The sequence below is a fragment of the Rattus rattus genome, chromosome 18 (genome assembly GCF_011064425.1).
Source record: "Rattus rattus isolate New Zealand chromosome 18, Rrattus_CSIRO_v1, whole genome shotgun sequence".
Lineage (NCBI taxonomy): Eukaryota > Metazoa > Chordata > Mammalia > Rodentia > Muridae > Rattus > Rattus rattus.
Genome location: NC_046171.1, coordinates 8,301,121 through 8,313,455, shown reverse-complemented (window position 1 = coordinate 8,313,455; position 12,335 = coordinate 8,301,121). Strand labels below are relative to the sequence as shown.

Genomic DNA, 12,335 nt, shown 5'->3' with positions numbered 1-12,335 from the left:
ATAAACAATGTTTGACAATCAGCAATATGATAGATACATAGATACATACATACATAGATACATAAATGGATACATACATAGAGATTATAGGTAGATAGATTTTCTTCAAAACCCTCAGAGATCTGCAGACTGTGCCCTTTAACATTGTTTCATTATTTGAAAACTTTTTTGGCAAGGGGACAGGTCTGCTCCTGGCAGTACACCCATCCCACTTCACAGGAGATGAGGAGCATTGAAAAACCTCCACAGAGGGATGCTTCAGTTACCGCAAGCTAGCCACTGTGCAAAGAAAATGCCCTAACTTCATCTACAGACAAAATGCTGTCCAGAAAGGACAAACAGTTGCAGGGAAGTCAACTGCCAAGCTCTGCCCAGACAGGTGAGCAAGTCCTTCGTAACTCCTGCTTAGCCAAGGGTCTGCCAGGGTCAGAAGGCTGAAAATGGAGGCTCCAACTGTATAGAGTCAATTCTGGGTGACTGTTTAGACAGCCTGTGTCTGGCTGGAGAGATGGCTCAGTGGTTAAGAGCACTGACTGCTCTTCCAGAGGTCCTGGGTTCAATTCCCAGAAACCACATGGTGGCTCACAACCATCTGTAAAGAGATCCGATGCCCTCTTCTGGTGTCTCTGAAGACAGCGACAGTGTACTCATATAAATAAAATAAAAATCGGTCTTTAAATAGACCTTTAAATAGACAGTCTATGTCTCTGTCATTTCTGTAGTTTTGGAAGTTGCTTGACTGCACTTCCTGCATACCCAGATAATATTTATGTCTTCCCAGGTCTCTGATGTGTTTGAAGACTACATAGTTACAGCCTCCCAGTTATGCTTAAGTTGTCTAGGATTTAAGAAGATATTCTTAGACCTAAGAAGATATTTTTAGGATGGCAATACGAGTGAGGATAAAAATGAAAAGATTTAGATACAAGCCTCTAACTCACCGATACAGGATAGATGACAGAATACTTTCTCCAAATTGTCAAATCCTTATGAGCTGGACATTTTAATGTAAGTCACGTCTGGTAATCTTCACAATTGTTATCATTGTATGTGGTACACTCTTACAAGGAAAAGAGAGCCTCGTAATAGGGAAAAAAGGAGAAATGGAGGCACGATGTTTTTGTACCCTCTGTGCCGAGTTTACCCTTGTGTTAGTCGGACGCTGCCTTCTCTGCTCTGAACATTGCAATGCTTCTACCAAGAATCTCCTGTCCGGAATCTGCGTAACAACCGTTACCATGTAATCTCTGCCTTGTCAATAAATGCTGATCATGCAAAGGCTGGGCAGAAGGAGAATAGGGCAGAACTTCAGCCAGCCAGAGAGAGGAGATGGGGGCGGAGACAGGGGCAAAATTGAGGCATGCACAAGGACAGGAGATTCTGAGAAGATACCATGAGAAAAAACATCCGAAGCCCAAAGAGCCAGATCAATAATCAATAACAATATGCAAGGATCATGGGACAGGGCTGGGAGATTGGCACAGGGGTTATCGTAGATCATTTAACTGCCCAGCTTTCAAGATGCAGCTTGAAATAAATCTTGGTTTCTCTGTGTGGTTATTGGGGACTAGCAAAAGTTAAATAAACACAGTCATCACATTAATTCATTAATTACATTTGTATTAATATTAATTCCTTTTACAGGGACCTAATGGCAATGACTAATAGAGTTTTAAAATAAAAGGCCTTTGGAATCTATTAACTTAGTTGACCATTAGCTTCCACTAGCCCACAAGCTAAGACTGTCAGCAAATATCATCCGAGGACTGTGGGAGGTTCTCCATCATTTTGCTATAACCACTTCTCTCATGTTCCTGTCAGTGTATTTGAAAAGTGTCTTGATTAAGGGCTGCCTCTGTTCTGCTCCTACGATACTTCACAAAACTTTCTGTTTTGGAAGAGGAAATTTGGGGTGACCTAAATCAGTCATCATTCAAATTTGGCTCTACAATAAACTATCTCCTATTCCCCCCTTGAAGTGAGAGCTGCAATGTGTGTGTGTGTGTGTGTGTGTGTGTGTGTGTGTGTGTGTGTGTGTGTGTGTATGACACAAACTAGCTAGGGCTGCCCAGTGGGAGTCTGTGGAAAGAAAACACATGGGTGAACCTGGAGTGGCCTGTCCATCACCTTTGTCCTCTAAAAGTGTCGAATCCCTTTAGATCTTCAGTCATCACCCTCTAATGAATCATGGGAAATATTGCCAGGCTTCAAAGAGTTAACTGTGGGGCAAGTTGATACAAGGACTGAGGTCCTATTTTGACCTGTGATGGGAACAAAATGGCCACGGTCGCTTAAGCCAGTGACTTCCCTAAGGAAACCCCCTACTACAGTGGAAGCAGCAGCTCACTCCGTGCCAGGCCAGGTAGATGGGGTTGCTGGGTGAGTTTGCCCAGAGCCAGACTCCAAACATGCAGAAATTTCTAGGGAAGAGTGGCTTTCTGGATCAAGACTGCTTAGTGTCTTAACTTTCTTTTCGGTTGATACAGAGTCTCACTATGTACCTCTGGCTGGAACTCACTCTGTAGACTAGGCTGGCCTCAGCTAACAGACACCTGCTTGCCTCTACCTCCGGAGTGCTGGGATTAAAAGTGTAAGCCACCAACTTTGGCAGAAACTCTCTCTTAGCCAAACTACATCTTAGATAGATGTAACTGGAGAAAAAGTGGGCAAGCCCCACCGACCACGTTTCCTCCTAAGGTTATTTGCTTTGGTTTTTTGTTTGGTTTGTTTGGTGTGTTTTAAGATTTATTTATGTATTATGTATACAGCATTCCGCCTGCATGTATGCCTGCAGGCCAGAAGAGGGCGCCAGATCTCTTTATAGATGGTTGTGTGTCACGCCCACCTCGTCACACTGTCAGATTCTTCTTAACAGCCCTTATTGCAGGAACACCTCATTTGCTGATATGGGGACCTCAAGCAGTAAAAGCGCTCGCCTTATATAGACAGCAGGCTGAGGCTATGCTAATTGTCTTTCAGGGATTGGTGGAGCACGAATCACCTCATTAGCATGGTACCCCTCCCTCATTAGCATATTACCGGCCAACTGATGCCAGGTGCAAAACCTGCGCATGCGCAGTACCGTAGTTCACCACAGGAGGGTGCCCTACAGTTGTGAGCCACCATGTGGTTGCTGGGAATTGAACTCAGGACCTCTGGAAGAGTAGTCAGTCCTTTTAACCTCTGAGCCATCTCTCCAGCCCCTTGCTTTGTTTTTTTTGTTTTTGTTTTTAATACCAAGAATTTTCTTTTTGACACAGGGTTTCGTGTACCCGGAACCCAGTGTGTGGCCAAGGATGATCTTGAACTTCTGATCCTCCTGCATTCACCTCTGGGGAGTCTAGGATTACAGGTTGGAGTGCCATGCCTACTGTAGTGAGCCTTCCTCAGCAAACCCCCCCCCCCATTTCTCTTCACCTCTTTCTCCACCACGCTCTCTTAGCTTCTTCCAATCTCTGCCTCTGTCCCCCTGCTGCCTTTACAGGGACACCTTCTCGGCTGTTCTCTCCACTTAGAAACCTCTAGAAGGCTGGAGGTGCCTCCCTCTGGGTTTCAATCCTGGTAGAGCACAACAGGGTATTAGGAAGTCCAGGGCAGGGCTGGAGAGATGGCTCAGCGGTTAAGAGCACTGAATGCTCTTCCAGAGGTCCTGAGTTCAAATCCCAGCAACCACATGGTGGCTCACAACCATCTGTAATGGGATCTGATGCCCTCTTCTGGTGTGTCTGAAGACAGCTACAGTGTACTCATATAAAATAAATAAATAATAAATAAATTTTTAAATAAATAAATAAAGAAGTCCAGGGCAAGGTTGGCTTCCCTGGCAATGGACTGTTTGTGCTGATGCACAAATTGGTCGAGTGGGTCAGGAGTCTAGTGGAAGGGGAGACTGGAGTCCGAGGAGACTTCTGAGTGCTTGTGAGAAGACTGTAAGAAAACAAGTTGTTTCTTTGAAACCCGGAATTGATCTTGGATGGGTTTTTAAGCTCGTCCCAGGTGCAGCGGACAGGAGTGCGTTTACTTCAGATTACTCGTTACAGCCACTGCAATTTGCTTACATGCGTCCACGGAAAGCATGCAGCTCGTCTTTGTGGTTGGACACCTTACTCGTGTGACCCTTCTTAACCCTCAGAGTATAAAGTGTCTGGCGCTTGCAGGAGACATCAGTGCAATCATTTTTAAGCTCCATTCCCTCGGGTCCTGTTGCCTCTAGAGTGGTAAGTAGATTAGGACTTGATCGAAGTTGTCGCCGTGGAGACATGGAGACAGTCATCTCTTTAAAATGACCTTCTGGGAAAAATCCCAGGGTTTCTTCCATTCACAAATACAGGTCTGATAAAAGTGTTAGATTCCTCAGATAGAGGACGGGGGCGTGGAACACTGCCAAGGGAACATTGTTGCTCATCTAAACTAAAAGTGTGGTTTCATGGGTGCCTCCAGTGGTGAACAAGCGGTACTCACGCATGTTTCAGGTTTGCACCTGGTGTCAGTTGGCCGTTAATATGCTAAAGGGCAAACCATGCTAGTGAGGTGATTCATTCTCTGCCAATCCCTGGAGGACAAGTAGTGGGGTGATGGGTCCCCACCAATCCCTGTCAGATTATTAATACTGTTGTGTATATAAGGTGCAAGGCAACTTTTAAGCTCATGGTCCCCTGTCCCTGTTCAAGAGAGCTGTACCACAGTAAAGGTTTGTTCACAGAAGAATCCTGTTGCCACGCGTCGTTCTTGCTGGCGGGACGTTGGGCGTGCGACAGTTTCAGGCTGGAGAGATGGCTCAGTGGTTAGAGCACTGGCTGCTCTTCCAGAGGTCCTGAGTTCAAATCCCAGCAACCACATGGTGGCTCACAACCATCTGTAATGGGATCTGGTGCCCTCTTCTGGTGTGCTGGGATTACAGCTGGTGTGCTCACATACAATAAATATTTTTTTTTAAAGTGTTTTGGCTTTTTTTTTTTTTTTTCAATTTATTTATTTATTATATATAAGTACACTGTGGTGTCTTCAGATACACAGAAGAGGCACTGGATCTCACAGATGGTTGTGAGCCACCATGTGGCTGGAATTGAACTCATGACCTCTTGAAGAGCCGTCGTGTGCTCTTAACCGCTGAGCCATCTCTCCAGCCCAAATATTTTTTTTATTTTTAAGAAAGGCGGGGTTGGTTTCCCTTTCTGTTCCTTGTGCTGCCCCATTGGTCCAGGAGTCTAGGGAAGGGGGCGCTGTCCTTGGAGATGTAGCAACCATTCCAAGGTGTCCTGAAGAAGCCAAAGCCTGCTCTTGCACTAGATCTGGCCTCCCCGACTCTAACTCCTGGTCTCACCCACTGCCACACACGCATTTGGTTCCTCAACTGAAGGAATGACCCCACGGCTCCTACAGGCTCTGCTTAGGTGACCCATGACCGTCACGGTGATCACCAAGGCCCCTGAGAGCTGCACTGTCGTAAAGACCGCCTTGCCCTCCCCTCTTTTAAATAAAACATCTTAGTTTCTTCCCTATCCCAAATACAATGTAAAGGGGGACGAGCTTATTCTGGTTCGAGGTGCAAGGCCATTGTGGTCCTCGAAGTCAAAGTGGCCAGTGCCTGAAACAGCTGGTCACATCACATGTGCTGTCAGAAGGCAACGAGCAAAAGCCAAAATCAGCTCAGTTCACTTCTCTATTACAGTCCAGCATCTCCTGCCAAGGAATGCTGGACCCCCACATCAATTAACATAAAGACGGTCCCTCTCAGACCCTCTCAAAGGCTAACCTTTGACCCAGGGTCTCTCTATAACTCTGGAGCCCCGGAGCTCACTGTGTAGAACTGCCTTTGAACTCCCAGAGATCCCCCTGCCTCTGCCTCCTGAGTGCTGGGATTAAGGATGGGTGTCACCACAACCTGCTAGAACACGAGTTATCAGCCAAGGATCATCAAGGCACTTGGTGATTCTAGAAATAGTAACCATCACACAGCCTCACTCAGGCTGACCTTGAACTTGCTATGTGAACAGGGCGGGTTAGGAACTCCTGGGCTGCCTCACCTATTCTGTTTCACAGGCCAGGACACCGCGGATCTGGTCTGCGGTTCCCTCTTCCTTCATCCTTCACCACCTCTGCCTTCCAGGAATGTCAAATTGTCCTTTTTGATACTTTGTATCTTTCAGCCTGCCGAGTCCTAATGCTACCTTGACAGAGGAGGATGTCGGGAGAAAATGTCCTAACTGGGGTTGATGAGTGGACAACTAGTGCCCCACTCAAATGCCTCCTCCCAGCACTGAGGAAGGCCTGGTTGGCAGAGGTGGGAGACACTTACCCAGAGAGACCTGGGGCCGGCCCTCACAGGCTGTCTCCAAAGTAGGAAGCCTTACTCAGGAGCAGGGAGGGGGACAGGGGGCAAACCGGGGAAGTACTGAAGTGAGAAAGGAAGCCAGACAGCAATCCCACAGAAGCTGCTGGGAGGGAGGGCTCAGTCCTTGCTTGAAGGGGGCTTCCAGCCCTGTCTAGCCGGCTTCCCTCCTTCTCTACCTCAAATCTCCTGGGCCAAAGCCCACTGGGCTGCTCAACCTGTGTGTTGCTGGGCTGCAAATTAAGGGAATGCGGCTGGGCATGGGTGCACTCAGGAGGCAGAGCTCTGAGAGTTAAGAGTGAGACTGGTCTAAGTAGTGGATTCCAGGCAGCCTGAGTGACATAGTGTGACCCTGTCTTAAAAACAGAAACCAAAACCAAGACAAGGGCCTAAGTTCAAATTCCAATAACCACAGGGTGGCTCACAACCGTCTGTAATGGGATTCAGTGCCCTCTTCTGGTGTGTCTGAAGATAGCTTAAAGTATATGTGTGTGGTGTGTGGTGTGTGTGTGTGTGTGTGTGTGTGTGTGTGTCTGTGTGTGTGTGTGTGTGTGTGTGTGTGCGTGTGTGTGTGGGTGTGTGTGTGTGTGGGGTGGTGTGTGTGTGGTGTGTGTGTGGTGTGTGTGTGTGTGTGTGTGTGTGTGGTGTGTGTGTGTGGTGTGTGTGTGTGTGGTGTGTGTGGTGTGTGGTGTGTGGTGTGGGTGTGTGTGTGTGTGTGTGTGTGTGTGTGTGTGTGTGTGTGTCCAGGATGGATGCTGCAGAATGGGGCTGCATGGATGGGTGACCTCTGTGGGACCACGGTAGCACTTTGTCAGCTCTGACAATTCTCCCATATTCACGGGGACTGTGGGTGGCCTGTAATTGACAGTACCAAGGGGACCACACAAGAAAGCCCAAGCGAGGCAATCCAGCCTGCAGCATCTTGAAGCCCTGGCACTACAGGTTAGGGAGGCTGGGGCAGGATGCGTGGGCAGTGGAAGGGCAGAGGGGTTATTCATCTTGCTGAAGGCCTGTCCAGGGAACCCTAGACATGTTTCGGACTCCAGACTGTGGTCACCACTGGTTCTCACAGCCCCGTCCTGTGTCATTTCTGACACTAGCAGCGCTGAAAATCTTCCCCTTCAAGCTTTGGGACTCTGTCCTCTCAGTGGCCGGACTTTACTGTGGAGACATTGCCCTGCCCCTTCCGCAGGTTAGCTGGATCTGACTGGGCCATTGGGTTTGTGCACTCCCACCCACCCAGTCTCCTTTCCTTCCGGTGCTTGCGGATCAGGTGTAACTAGACCAGGCTAGCTTGGAATTCACCGCCTAGACCAGGCTGGTTTCAGTGGGGCGGTCCTTCTGGCTCTGCCAATTGGAGCCTGGGATTACAGGAATTTGCTGGCTCCTCCCTCTCTTCGCTTGTATTTTTGAAGAGGGGGAGGGAGTTACGGGGAGTTAACCTCTGGTTTCACCTTCCGATTTACAGCCCCGATTTCCTGGGAGTTTTAGGCTTTCTTCCCAATTGAAAGTGTTTTTTTGTTTGTTTTTGTTTGTTTGTTTGTTGCTATTTTTAAAGATGGGGTCTCACGGACGTTGTCTTGCCTGGCCTGGCACTCACTCTGCAGACCAGGCTGCCCTCAAGCTTAGAGATCCGCCTGCCTCAGCCTCCCGAGCGCTGGGATCGAAGGTGTGCTCCCACATACCCGCTTACTATTTTTAATTCTACGTGTTTGGTTGTTTCCCCTGCACCAGTCAGTGTACCGCACGTGTTCCTGGTCACGGCAGAGGTCAGAGAGGGGCATCCAATGCCCCGGCACTGGAGCTACAGATGGTGGTGAGCTAGAGATCAAACTCCGGGCCTCTGCAGGAGAGGCCAGCGCTCTTAACCGCTGAGCCATCTCGCCAGCCCCCTCCCCCTGAGAGATACACACGGAGAGCTGCAGGTTTCAAAGAAGAAATAAGCAAATTTGTTGTTGGGAGGAGGGCGGGGAGGGGGCCTTGTTCGCCCTCCGGGTCACCGGCTCGGTGGGCAGTGGGGGCCCATAGAAAAGGCAGTAGTGGGCGCGGGTCCCGTGCTGTACAATATAGACTAGTTCAATATAGATACTTTGTATAAAAGCCGTCTGCCCTTGTCTGTCCTCTTGCTGTCTGGCTGGGGGGGCTTTGGGAGATGAAGCTGTCAGGCTGAGCTGGGACACAGAGACACCCCGTGGTCCCCATCTTCTGGCTGTCCCTGTGACGTCATTTTGGGTCCTTCGTCGGGGCATAGCATAGCTCTAACGGCCTGGAGACCTTCCAGAACTTCTCGTTCACAAGCTCCAAGGTCAGGGAGCCATTCAGCGTCTGGGGATGGGGAGAAAGGGGAAGAGGGAGGAAGTTAGAAGAGGACAAGAGAAAAGGGGGGGGACCCTGAAAACTGAAGGAGGCATGATCCAACAGGAGCCACAGGGAGGGAAAGAGCAGAGGCTGAGACGGGGGTGGGGGGTGGGGGGTGGGGTGAGGGGGTGGGAGTAGTGGGGTGGTGGGTGGGACGGACACGGGACACAGGGACAGTCGGACAGGAGGACACACACACACACACACACACACACACACACACACACACACACACACACACACACACACACAGAGGGACACCACCCTGCTCTCTGTTACTATTAGCGGATGCTCACCGTGAATGCTCCGCCCCCAGGAGCTATGTAGATGGTGTACTGTTTTTCGCTGACACCTTCCAGGCTGGGCAGGGCAGGCTCCTCAGGACCTTCGCCTCCTCCAGAAACCCCTCTCTCCCCACCACCCCCGTCAGGTCCGCCTGTGTCCGAGGCACCCCCGCCAGGCCCTCCGGGCTCTACGGTTTCCTGCTGCTGCCTCCTCTCCAGGGCAATGCGCAGGGCCAAGTACTTGGAGAGGTGATCCACTGTGGCATTCCCAGTAGTCTTCACGTACCTGGACGGAGGACAAGAGTCCCTGAATGCAGAACTTGCTCCAAAAGCTCTGGCTGGGGTTGTGGAGGGAGGGAGGTCTCATCAATGTCTCATCCCCCCGCCTCTGGGATTACAGGTGTACACTACCACCCTCAGTTTGTGGGGAACGAACTCAGTGTCTCAATGCATGCCAAAGGCAGGGCTCCTCACCTAGTCTGGCAGTATTCTCCTTTCTCCACAAGCAGGGGATGGGGCCGGAACACAAGCTCGATCTCTCCACCTGGCTCTGGAGGACTGGGAGCCCCAGGAGGGCTTGGGGGGCCTAGGGTTCCCCCTCCCAGGGTGCCGCCCCGATCACCAGAGTCTTCAGAACCAGCACCCCCGCAAGCCCCACCAGCAGCACCACCCCCTGTCCCTACACTGCTGCCCCCTGCACCCCCTCCACGGGGTCGCTTGGGAGCGGGGCCCGGAGCAGAGTCTGGGGCGGAGTCGGAACTTATGTCCTCCCCATCCCCTTCTCCCTCCCCAGGCTCTCCTTCCCCCCCACTCATTGTGGTGGTCTGATCAGATCCTGGCATCGGCCGCCTCACACGCTGGGCCCTGTAGAAAGCAAACACTCCGGGTTACAAAGGGCCTGACTCAAGCCCTAAGTGTTAAACTTCGGAGGACGCCGCCCCCGCCAGGAGGCCGCGGAAACCCTACTAGGGATATGCTGCTGCCTGTTTATCTCTAGTGGGTGGCGGAAGAAACAGGCTTAACGAGGGCTGGCGGGGTTAACTTGCTTGAGGACAGACATTTGCCCTCAAATCCCAACGTCAGCTGCAGGGCGGACGAGCCCCGCACCGCAGACAAGCCCCACAGGCTATGTGTTCTCTGGATCTCCGCACCTGTGCATGGCCTGCATCCGAAGCCCCTCCTCGATACTGGAGCTCAGCGCCTGCTGGTTGTGCAGGCGGCTGAGGCGGATGAGCACCCGGTCTTGATGGGCCTCGTACTCCTCCCGGCTAGGATAGATTTTGGAGATCAGGGCGTCGAAGTTGGGGTCGGGCCGTAGGGACCGCTTGGATACCAGCTTTTTCCGGCAGGTGGGGCACTCTTTGTTCCTGGGGTGGGAGGAAGGTCAGCGCCCATGGTCGATGCCCAGGTTGGCCCGCCTGGCCCCATGGCATCGTCCCTCCTGTTACCCGCTCCGCAGGGCAGTGACGATGCAGTCCGAGCAGAACCTGTGCAAGCATTCCTTGGTGGTCATTGTGTTTTTCAGCATGTCCAGGCAGATGGGGCACATGAGCTCCGAATGCAGTGACCGGGGCGAAACAGCAATCTCCGTCCCGTCCATGATGGCTTCCTGAGTCATTAGCAGGCGGCAGCGGGTTGGGGAAGAGGGACTTTAGAGGCAAGCTCTGGACAGCCACGCTGACCAAAACTGATGGGGAATTCTGGGATGGAGGAGACCAATGACTTGGAAATTACCGGAACAGAAGAAGGGATGAGGGCCCATTTACAAGGAGTTTTGAAACAGAAGGACCAGAGGTTTGATGAGAGAGAGGGCTAGGGTTGGGGGACCGCACTGCTCTATGGGTTGAGGGATATTTACGCAACAAGACTTCTTTATTTGTTTGTTTGTTGTTTTCAAGACAGGGTCTCCATAGGCATGTGATCCTGGTAGGCAACTAGCTAGACTGACCTCAGACTGTCTCTGCTTCAGGAGTGCTGGGGTTAAAGGACTGCACCATCATATCCGGCCTCAACAGGCTTTCTAAAAACTCTAAAGAACAAGACTACCTAGACTAGCAGTTTCAGGGTGCCATTTAAAACAGATTCGGACGCCGTCCCAGCGCACGTGGGTCAGAATACTGGAGAGGGGATTCTATTTAAGCTCGTAGGATGAATACATGTGTACACTGACATGTGGCTCTTGAGATGAGACAGAAGGTAACTTCTGGCGTCTGTTAACCGTGCTTCAATTTAGACGGTGATATCTGCTGTAGCTCTCTGTCATGGCCGCGTTGAGGGGTTAAATCGGATTAAACGAGGTAAGTGTAAAAGTGCTTTGAGAAGATGATTCTGAGACCGAGTCGGGCAAAGAATAGTGTGGTGGGGGAGGGGGAGGGTTGGCGGGAGGGAGTAAGCTGGGACTGGAAGATTCCTGTCACCTGCGGGGTCCGGTGCAGCTCATAGAGACTCAGTTCCCACGTTTTGCTGGCATTCTGTGCATTCGCCGGCGTCGTCATGGCGACGGGGCACCGACCCCCTCCAAGCAGGGCTCCGCTGAGAGAGGTCTGCGGAGGGGGAGGGAGGGAGACGCTGTCGGGGCCGCCCCTCTGCAGACCCCGCCCCCTGACCCTGGGCGCGCGCCCCGCGGCCCCTCACCCGGCTCCGGCCTTCGCGCTGCCCCACTGCGGGCCTCTCCCCGGGGACCCCGGGGCTCCGCCGCTCTGGTCTGCTCGGTCCGTAGCTGCCACTCACGCCGCAACCCTTGCTGCCACCGCCGCCGCCATGGCCCGGGCGCTGAGGCCCGACGTCACTTCCGCCCTCCCTGCATCCCACCCCGCGACGGAGACGTCACCGCCCTCACGCGCCACGCGCGCCGTGGAACCGGGTTCCCCCTCCTCCGCGGGGCGCGCGCGGAGCCGGCCCGCTGGGTGCTGGTACTTGTGGAGAGCCCAAGGACGGAGCTCCCCTCCGTGACGCTGATCCCCAACTTCTCTCAAGCCGAGCCTGGGAACCCCGGAAAGCCAGCCGCAGCTGCACCTCGGCTGCTGGGCGCGCGCCCTGAAGTCCTAGGGCTGCGGCGGGGTCCCGAGAGTGTCCGGGGACTGTCCCGCGCTCCGCCCGGCCTCTCCCCCTCGAGGTTTGGGGGCGGCGGCTCGGGACGTCCAGACGCAACTCTCGGCCGGAGCCAGAGACTCGAGAATTGCGTTTGGACAATCAGGAGCCGCGGCCCGGGACAGGGAGAGAAGCGCACAGGAGGCACCGGGGCTGGAGACGCCACGCGGAAGCGGGGACACCAGATGGGGCGGGTCCCTGGGAGGGGGAATCGGGGAACACACGAGTGAATGTCTGGTGTGGGAAAGTAGGCAGAGTCACTCCGGGACTCG

The 12,335-nt window shown here is 52.5% G+C and overlaps 2 protein-coding genes and 1 pseudogene across 2 annotated transcripts in view; all 3 read right to left on the bottom strand.

Moving 5' to 3' along the window:
• Window positions 1–12,335, bottom strand: part of LOC116887415 — a 496,132-nt pseudogene that overhangs the window by 58,323 nt on the left and 425,474 nt on the right.
• The window catches only part of LOC116887417 (RT1 class I histocompatibility antigen, AA alpha chain-like), a 431,868-nt gene that overhangs the window by 8,480 nt on the left and 411,053 nt on the right, over window positions 1–12,335 (bottom strand). The window lies entirely within an intron of this gene.
• On the bottom strand, window positions 8,258–11,775 carry Ring1 (ring finger protein 1). Its single transcript, XM_032889004.1, has 7 exons — window positions 11,608–11,775; window positions 11,391–11,516; window positions 10,422–10,582; window positions 10,125–10,340; window positions 9,448–9,837; window positions 8,986–9,259; window positions 8,258–8,656 (listed from the first exon to the last, which is right to left on the bottom strand). The coding sequence occupies exons 2-7, from the start codon at window positions 11,466–11,468 to the stop codon at window positions 8,555–8,557; spliced, it is 1,221 nt and encodes a 406-aa protein (XP_032744895.1). The 5' UTR covers window positions 11,469–11,516; window positions 11,608–11,775; the 3' UTR covers window positions 8,258–8,554.